Here is a 10,254-nt window from a genome sequence, read left to right on the forward strand (position 1 = left end):
ATATGATTTCAACTGTTAGTTTGTTAGTTTTTACAGTAGAAAAAGTATTGTTCATGCTTTACTTTATTTACTTTATTTCTTTACTTTATCTCTACTGGTTTTAACTTCTTTAGTTTGTATGTGCTGTACTTTATATTAACAAGGCAGTGTTTTTATTGTCATATATTTTTTCTTTTCTCAGGAGCCACCAGAAATGGAACTATTAAAGTTTTTCAGGCCAGAAAACACTACAGTTTCCTCAAGACCATCAGTAGAGCAGCTTTCTAATCTCATTAAAACGAGTCTTCACTATCCAGAATCATTTAGTCATCCTTTTCATCAAAAAAGGTTTGAGATGTATTTTTGTTAACATGTTTCTACAATATACACACCTGTGCATGCTTGCACACACAGACATACACACATTTATTAATAGCATTAACCCAGATATCAAAGAAACAATTTAGAATAATGTTGAGTCTGTAGAAATTGCCCTTAAGTAATTTACCCTTTACTATGATTACTATATGTGCTGCTGTAATTAAAAGATGGATATTTCCTCAGCCAGTTAGTTGTCAGAAGTTTTCTTTTTTTTTTTTTTTTTTAACATCTTTATTGGAGTATAATTGTTTTACAATAGTGTGTTAGTTTTTCCTTTACAACAAAGTGAATCAGTTATACATATACATATGTTCCCATATCTCTTCCCTCTTGCATCACCCTCTCTCCCACCCTCCCTATCCCACTCCTCTAGGTGGTCACAAGGCACAGAGGTGATCTCCTTATGCTATGCAGCAGCTTCCCACTAGCTATCTAATTTACATTTGATAGTGTATATATGTCCCTGCCACTCTCTCACTTCGTCACAGCCCACCCTTCCCCCTCCCCATATCCTCAAGTCCATGCTCGAGTAAGTCTGTGTTTTATTCCCGTCCTACCACTAATCTCTTCATGACATTTTTTTCCCTTAGAGTCCATATATATGTGTTAGCATACGGTAAGAAGTTTTCTTTTGATGAGGAGGTTTATCATTAAGTGAAAAAGAAAGAAGAAATGCCATCATTTTGTTTTTGTTTTAAGTATAGAAATTAAACCTAAGACATGACTACAGTATAGACTCATCAAACAGTTTTGTTTTTTTTTTTCAAACAGTTTAAATTTAGACAGTATCATTTAGTTAAGATTTATTAAGTATTAAACTTCTGGGGGACTGATGTATTTATAACTTTGGTAAATAGTCTGATTATATAAACTCAAGGTTCTAAAATAAAAAGTCCTGAGTCAGATGACACTTCAAAAAGTGGCTGGTTTACAGATATAAAAGAAGATGGAAAGAAGTTTGTTAGAGCCAGTCTGTAAATTATAACTGACGGGATAAATTTTGGTGAAGTCACCTTGGATAGAGGTAGGGATGGGGTGGGATAGAAAAAAGAGAATGGTGACCTATAGAACAGTGGTGTTTGAGAGATGAGCTAAGGAAAAAGTCCACGAAGAAGACTGGTTGGGGGGCTTCCCTGGTGGCGCAGTGGTTGAGAGTCTGCCTGCCGATGCAGGGGACACGGGTTCGTGCCCCGGTCCGGGAAGATCCCACATGCCGCGGAGCGGCTGGGCCCGTGAGCCATGGCCGCTGAGCCTGCGCGTCCGGAGCCTGTGCTCTGCAACAGGAGAGCCCACAACAGTGAGAGGCCTGCATACCACAAAAAAAAAAAAAAAGACGACTGGTTGGGAAGTAGCCATCAAAGAATTAGGAAGAAAAGACCAATGAGGAGAAAGTGGCATCACAACGGTGGAGTGAGAACAGTTCAAGGAGAGGGAGTGGTTGACAGTTTTAAATGCTTCAGAAAAGTCGTTCATTGGCTCTGACAGTAAAGAAATTGCTCATGCTTTTGAGAAGAATGTTATTATATAGTGGGGGTGGAAGCATGATATAGTAGGTTGAAGAGAAATGGGAGGGAAGTAAGTAAAGATACTCGTGTAGACCACCCTTTCAAGAAGCTGGACTATGAATGGGGATCAGGGAATAGCCATGCAATATTATTGTTTTACTAGGTAAGATATGGATGTATTTATGGTCTTGAAGGAAATGATGGGATACAAGAAGGGCAGCAGAATCCTTAATAGATGGAAAGATACACCAAAGAGTGGCAGGATTAGCTTTCGACTGAAGAATGGACCTCCTTACTATGGAAACGGGGAAAGATGAAAGTAGGGAGAAATTTTAACAAGTTTACATATTATTGGAATGCCTCCATTTTTCGGGACTTTATAGAAGCACGGTTAAGTACTCAAAGTAATCTAGGAAATAAGAGAATAAAGGGTAGAGAATTTTTAAAAGTGAAATTTGAGGATAACTACTGAGAGGAATGAGGAGCTGGCTATGGACACACAGAAAGAGTGCTGGGCAAAATTAAGATGTTGACTCAGCATCAGAAATATTTAAAAAGTAACTTAAATGGTGCTAACCATTTTTAAACCCTTTTATCGTGAGCTATAACTCACAGAAGAGTGCTCAAAAATGAAAACGTGTGGCCATAGTGATTATTTTTCACAAAACTAATACCCAAATAATCACCTCTAGGGAAGAAATTAGAATATTGTTAGCAATCTCAGAAGCCCCCTGTATACTCCCTTCCAGTCACTCCCCTGTCTATCCCCAGTATTAGCAGTCATTTCTTTGCTCCTCTTTATAATTTTCCAACCAAGTGTTACATATCTGTATTATGATTGTCGTGTTTTTTAAAAATATATATATAATTTATTTATTTATTGGCTGCATTGGGTCTTTGTTGCTGTGCGCGGGCTTTCTCTAGTTGCGGCGAGTGAGGGCTACTCTTCGTTGCGGTCCGCAGGCTTCTCATTTTGGTGGCTTCTCTTGTTGTGGAGCACGGGCTCTAGGCGTGCGGGCTTCAGTAGTTGTGGGTCGCAGGCTCTAGAGTGTGGGCTTGGTAGTTGTGGCACGTGGGCTTAGTTCCTCTGTGGCATGTGGGATCTTCCTGGACCAGGGCTCAAACCCGTGTCCCCCGCATTGGCAGGCGGATTCTCACCCACTGCACCACCAGGGAAGTCCTCTGGGTTTCTTAGAACTTTATTCATGAATGGAATTATACAGAATATATTCTTGTTACGTCCAGTTTCTTTCACTTAATATTATGTTATTCGTCAACCATTGACGAAGCTGTGGAATTTTCATTGCCAATTGAATGTGTTTGAACATATTAGAATTAGTTTATCTACTCTATTGTTGATGGACTTTTGGATTATTTTCATATTTCAACTTTCTGCTCTTGAATATTCTTGTATATATCTCCTGGTGCATGTGTGTTTGCTCCCCTCTTTTTTTCCACATTTATCTAGGAATTTTTTCAAAGTAGTTTTACTAATTCGTATATTATCCCACTGGTGGTGTGTGGGAGTTCCCTCTGCTCATAGCCTTCACCAGCACTTTCTGTTGTCAGACTTTTAAAGATTTTAGCCATTTATGTTATTTTTAAATACTTTTGGTCTTAAATCTTTGTCTAGGTCTTAATTGCTCAGTACTCATTCTGTATGTCTTTGACTGACAGAGGCACACTGTGGTCACCTGGGGAAATTTAAGAAATACAGATGCTTTGGTCCTACTCCCAGAGATTCTGATTTGATTGGCTGAACGTTGGGGGCTGGACATCTAGATTACCTGAAGTTCTGCAGGTGATTCTAATATACAGCCAAAGCTGAGAAAAAATTTCTTGTTTTATCCCTAGTGAACCTGTCTTCCCACTCTTCCATAGACAGTTTTGATTCCATAAGGTTTCATTTTAACCCACCGTTCTATTTTGTCCCTGTTTATCAAACCTGTCCTGCTTCACGTACTTCTTGAATATCTTGGATGCCATGGTGCTGCTTAGTGGTTGAAACCCTGGCTATGCCTTAGAGGCTGGGATATGTAGGACTTCTCCATGTGCTTCTATTAGGGTAAAAAGCATCGTAGACTCTAGGCAGTTCAGGGAAGTATGTGAACCAGGACAGGTGTGATCAAACTAAAAGGAGAGCAGTGGACTAAAATAAAGCATCATAGAATTAAAACTGTGTACGGAAGTATGTAAAAACAAGGCAGATTTGAGAAGGATAAGATGGCAGTTTCTTCCAACTTTGGCTGCACATGAGAATCACCTGAAGAATTTTTGAAAATCCTGATACTTAGGCCAGTTAAATCACAATCTCTGGGAGTAGGACCTTATGTGTCTATATATTTTAAATAAATCCTCAGATGATACCAGAGTGAATCTGTATCAGTTACTATTGCTAAATAATGCTTTGTAAGAACTCACTCCAGAATTCAGTCGTTTACAAGGCATTTATTCCCACGCTTATGGGTCTGCAGGCCAATGACGATTTGTCTGAAGCTCTGCTTCAGACTGTAGGTTGGTTGGGTTCATGTTTGTGCCACATACATTTGGGGTCAGTCCAAATGGGCAGCAGCTCAGCAGCTAGCTGGGTTATGTTCTTCTCATGGCATATCTCTGGAGTACAAAAAGTGAGCCACATTGCAGTAGCACGTTTAAGGCTTCTGTTTGCATCAGAGTCATTAATGTTCCATTGCCAAATAGCCTCTCCTTCACAATCAACAAGGATGATCCACCGTTGCACAGTGGGAGGTGAGGGGAATGAATAACTGCTAAACAATAATCACCATTATCACAGTAACCAGGATTGAGAATCAGTGAAGTAGAGGGTCAAGTGATTGGGCATCCTCGTGAAACTAAAGATCAGAAGTGTAATTGAGTGAGAGAGCTGGAGATAGTGATCAGAGAGTGGAGAATCTCAGTAGTATTTCAGAGGCAGTTATTTTAGGTGACTAAAACAAATTCACAGTATGGTCATGGAAGTTAGATGGCTGAGTTTTGAATAGTATTGGTGGTTATGGAGGTTACAGATCAAGGGATTGAGAAGGAGTTGAGTGAGTTGTCTACCGTGACAGTGAAGTTCTCCAAAAAGATGACAAAATTCAGGATTGAAAAGAAGAAAGCAAACTCATCCAGAAGCTTTTAATAAATGAAGCAAATAAGATGATATGGAAGAAAAATCTTGAGCAATGTTTCCTGTCTAGATGGTAGGCCTCTGCTTGACAGATGTACTAGATGAAAGAATCTCCCCCAAAGAATCTCTGCTGTACTGAGTTACTGTCACTGGTTTTAGTTTGTCAGTATGGGGACAGAAAAAAAGAATAAAAACCTTGGAGTAGTTTATGACCAAAAAAATGAGATCTTTTTATAGGAGAGGTAGGAGGAAGAACTCAAGAAGTGGTATTAACTATATTAATGAGACATTCTGGCTAGAGATATGGAAGATGTTGGAAGAAGAACAGCATGTGTTATTGAGAGGCCTGCAGAGGAAGCTGTGTACTCAGCCAAATTTCAGTTAAAGTAAGATGTAGACATATAAAGAGAGGAGATTGAGGATCTAGAGGAGTGTTGTTAATGTAATATAGAAATGTGGGAGGGATGAGACAGGAAGGAGCTTTGGTCATGGCAGTGGAACACAGGGCAGCAGAGGAATGAGAATATGAGAAACCGCAGGTGACCAGAGATAACAAAGATATGAATCAAATAAATTGACAGGAATTTGTGAAGAATAGTAGAAAATTGGGAATGGGGGCTAGTGAGGCAGTAGCCCCCATTTCCACTTATTAACAGTATGATGCCTAAGGTTTGCCGGGGAGATGGGGGTGCTATTCACTGAAACAGTGAATGGAGGAAGAAGAGGAGTGAAGGTAATGATTTTGGGGCTAGGAAACATCCAGATGTTTTGATTTCTTCTTTTACTAGAAGCATTTAGATAAAGCATGGAGAATTTGAGGCCCAAATGGTAACAGAATAGCAAAGTTTCTGAGGTTTTGCTTTGGGTTACAAATTATGCAATTGGAATTTAACTTAATGGGGTGCTCTAGACTGGAAACCTATTCGGTAGTCTTTGGTGTCCTCTTTTCCTTGTTAGAAGTTTGTGGAGGAGGTAAGGGCATAGCACCAGTACAATCTAAGAATAAGTCTTTGAAATTATCTTAGTTTTTGTTTAGGTAAATCTGTTATTTGCAGTATGGTTCAGAAAGTATTTCTTAGTAAGAGGATATAAAATTTCTGAAAGCATAAAATATATTATCTGAGCAGAATTTTAAAGTTAATTTTGTGGGAGCTTATAGGATTACTTTTTTCTTTTTTACTATCCCTTTGTTCTTTGTGTTAAGAGTAAACTATTTTCAATAATAATATGTAACCATCTGTGCATAGATATGTTCATTTATTATGTTCTTGATTTTAAATCTGCACTAGTCTGTTCATTAGGTCCTCTTCTATCACTCCATGTCCTTTCTCCTATGCTTTAGTGATTTACTAATTACAAAGTGAGATCAGAAATTAGGTTAACTGAGCAAATGTGTCTCCTTGAAAGGGCTCTCCTCATAACTTGCTGTACAGAAATAATTCTCATATTCTCCTGAACGTGATGGCTTTTATGCAAATTTGATAGAAGAGCAAATGTCAGTTCTCAAAATTAAGTAATTTTCACAAAGCATAGAGAACAGGATTAGTTGTTGGCATTTTCATGATTTTTTTTTTCTCCATTGATCTTTCTTAGTTGCGATTATTCTGTTTCGCATTTTGGGAAATAACCACCTAGAAACATTTTGGTTATTTTTTAAGATTAGCTTTAATAAATATAAATAAAATGTTTTTGTGGATGTATATATTCTGGTATTTAGTATTCAGGCATTGTATTAATATGTTGTACTTCTTGTGTATGCAAATAATTTGGCTTGAGTGATTTTAGAATTCAGTTTTTTTCTTACTTGAATCTAATTGTTTTTGAGGAGCTTATGCTATTAGGTACTCTTAAGTTTTATTTTCAAGAAAGTGTTTTTTTGTTGTTGTTGTTGTTTTTTAATATCCCGCTAACCTTTTTTATTTATTTTTTTTCCACAGCCTTTGTTTAGTACCAGTGACACTTTTACTTTCCAATTGTTCAAAGGCCGACGTCGATGTAATAGTTGATCTTAGGCATAAAACAACAAGGTAAAGATTTATTCAGGGCAAGTGTATTTTTTAGTTAAAGATTGATTTTAAAGCAATTTAATATTTTGAAATTATGCAAATAATTACCTGACATAGAGAAAGTTTACTCAGGCATGCCTTTATTTTTTTGTTTGGTATTAAGAAGTATTAGAAAAGACAACGAAGATTGTCTTAGAATTTCAATAGTGGCAAATGGAAAGCAATTTCCAAAAGCAGCAAATTATTTTGACCAGAGACAGCAATTTTTATAAAAGTTTGTTGGTGATAAAGAACTCTAAAATTGAAAATCAGCAAGTTCAGGATAGAAGTTTTTTTGTCTTGTTTTCTGATTTATAAAATAATGCTTAACAACAACAACAACAAAAATGCTGGTCCATAATGGCACTCCAAGAGCTAGATGCTTTTCAGAATTCAGAAATTTGGGGGTTTTTAGAAAAACAGTGTGAAGCGTATACTGTTTATTATTGTATAACACTCCAAACAGGATCTGGGTTTGCTCTGTGAAATCCAAATATTTTGTGTATGATTATGTGTATCATAAATTAATTTGCTAATGCCTTATTGGTAGACCCTTGGTTGCTTTCCATTTTTCAGTATTATAAACAATTTCAATATTATAAGCATTCTTATATGCACATTTATTTTTATGTATGGATAACCAAGTGGTTAAAAGCTCAGGTTTGAAATCAGGTTCCATTATTTACTAGCTGCTATCGCGAGTGTTAAGTGAGATAATTCATTCTCAGCATTGTGCCTGGAACATAGTAAGTGTTAATAAATTTTAGCTATTATAGAAATTGTAATATTAGCTATTGCCTTTATTATTAATGCAGTTGGTGTCATAAAATAATTTCTAGAAATAGAATTGCTAGATGGAAGGGATGTGTTACTGGGACTTTGGGAAAATATTTATGAAGAAAAAAATTCTCCAACTTACTACTTGCCTCCTCCCTTAGCCCAGAAGCATTGGAAATCCATGGATCATTTACATGGCTTGGACAAACACAATATAAACTTCATCTTAAAAGCCAGGAGCTTCACAGTTTGCAGCTGAAAGCATGCTTTGTCCATACAGGTGTTTATAACCTTGGAACTCCTAGGGTATTTGCCAAGTTATCAGACCAAGTTACAGTGTTTGAAACAAGTCAGCAGAGCTCCATGCCTGCCCTGATCATCATCAATAATGTGTGACAACTTACAAATTTGTACTGAAATCCACAGGAATCAGTTTTATTTTACTGAATGGTTTCTACAGCAGTATTTGAAATACCTAACTTGTTCGAGAGGTTGGTGTTAGATCACTATAAAATACTTTTGATTTGTCAATTTGTTGATGATGCAAAGCACGTTGGACTGAGAGTAAATTCTTTTTTTGTATTTCTTTAATCCCTGGTAATAATTTACATGCTCATAATACAGAATTTCAGCATATCCATGCACCTTATTAAGCCCCACTTAAAACCAGTGTCTAAGTCTGTTACAACTTATCAATGGTATATGAACATTAGGAGATGATTTTGAGGAAGAAAAGGCCTTGTTGGCAATATTCCTGTTAAGCCATTAGTCTATAAATTCCAGCTTTACTGTGAAGTTCTATAGAGTGTTAAATACAGATTTTCCTGTCTTGCTTCACACAGTTCTCTAAAATCAGTTTTGAACGTTGCTTATAGGGTCTTCATACTTCAGTATCTGGTTGTTCCTATGGCTTATACATAACTTTGTAAAAAGAAAAACTTTTTTTTTTCTGATGCTTTGATTATAGTTTTGGAAAGAGTTTGACTTTTCCCCCCACTCATTCATCTCAGCATAGAGTGCACTATTTCACAATATGAGATTTTTGTCATTTAAATTATCATATTCTTTATTATGTAACTTTAACAATTGAGATGATCTGTTTAAAATATAAATCTACTCAAGTTAATTAAAAATAAGCTTTTCAAAAATGTATTATATTTATAACAAATGTACTGTAAATAGAATAAAGACATGCTATTCACTGTATAGATTTATTAGATGCCTTTTTAAAAAAATTCTGAGAACTTAATATATTATTGAAAATGAATGTCAGCTGAGACTTCCCTGGTGGTCCAGTGGCTGGGGCTCCGTGCTCCTAGTGCAGGGGGCCTAGGTTCGATCCAAGGTCAGGAAGCTGAATCTCACGTGCGACAACTAGGAGTTCACCTGCCGCAACTAAAGTTCCCGCATGCCACAACTAGAAGGTCCCGCATGCTGCAGCTGGGGATCCCACACACTGCAGCTAAGGGTCCTGCACGCCACAACTAGGACCCATTGCAGTCAAATAAATAGATGGGTAGATGGATATTTTTTTAAAAAAGGAATGCCAACCATATTATACCAGGTGCCAGATCAATTTCCTGAGAAAGCGTTATCTTTGTTTCCAAAAGTGAAGGACAATCTTTGTTCGTATAGTCCCTTGGTGGCTGTGTTATACATGAACAGATGAATTTTGTCTTTAAATGTTTCATGTCTGATACCCAGTTACAATTTTGGATAACCTTTTTATATCCTGGGAGAAAGGAAGATCAATGCGTATCGACACTATTGTAAATAACCGCATTGCAGACTCTTAATGCTGGTTATGGCAGACTAGGTAATTTAGCCCTCCTGCTGGAGAAAAGTAAAAAGTCAGAACAAAATAGAAGGAAATGTTTAACTAAAAACAAAGTGTTATCAATATAGTCCATTATTAGAGGACCAAAATCCAGTAGAAGAAAGTCTAGAGAGATGATATTTGGGCCTACTTTGCCTTGGGAGGTTTGCCCACTTAGGAAGAAGCAGCTGAGAGGCAGAGCGTATGTTTGACTTATTTTGAGACGAGAAGTATAGGTTAGTAGAAATAATTGAAACTGAAGCAAAGAGAAGAAAAGGATGGAAAATAGGCCAAAAAAAGGTAAGAAACCTGGATTCAGTGTGAAAGTCTTACATATTTATTTGGAATCCTAGAAAGGGGAGAGGATAGGGCAGAAGCAGTATAGAATCTGAGAATTTTCCAAGATGGACAACAAGTTACAGATTCAAGTACAGTAAATTCCCAACAACATAAATGTAAAGGACCGTATATACAGATGCATCATAGCAGAACTGCTAGAAATCAAAGACAGGGAGAAACAGCCTTGAGTGCAGAAGGCAAAAACTTGAGTGGTAGCAGTAATTCAACTGATAGCAGACTTCTCAACAAAAATAATGGAAGCCAGAGATAGTTTCTTTCAAC

General features: G+C 37.0%; 1 protein-coding gene across 12 annotated transcripts in view; it reads left to right on the forward strand.

Annotated features, from left to right (window-relative positions):
- Nucleotides 1-9,896, forward strand: part of TRAPPC8 (trafficking protein particle complex subunit 8) — a 91,618-nt gene extending 81,722 nt beyond the window's left edge. For all 12 annotated transcript variants that reach the window (XM_067014279.1, XM_067014277.1, XM_067014273.1 and 9 more), the window contains 3 exons: nt 182-327; nt 6,933-7,022; nt 7,979-9,896. In XM_067014279.1, the coding sequence (XP_066870380.1) occupies nt 182-327; nt 6,933-7,022; nt 7,979-8,213 (471 nt within the window). In that variant the 3' untranslated portion in view covers nt 8,214-9,896. The remainder of the gene's footprint in view (nt 1-181; nt 328-6,932; nt 7,023-7,978) is intronic.
- Nucleotides 9,897-10,254: the final 358 nt, after the last annotated feature.

The sequence above is a fragment of the Kogia breviceps genome, chromosome 15, assembly GCF_026419965.1.
Source record: "Kogia breviceps isolate mKogBre1 chromosome 15, mKogBre1 haplotype 1, whole genome shotgun sequence".
Classification (NCBI taxonomy): domain Eukaryota; kingdom Metazoa; phylum Chordata; class Mammalia; order Artiodactyla; family Physeteridae; genus Kogia; species Kogia breviceps.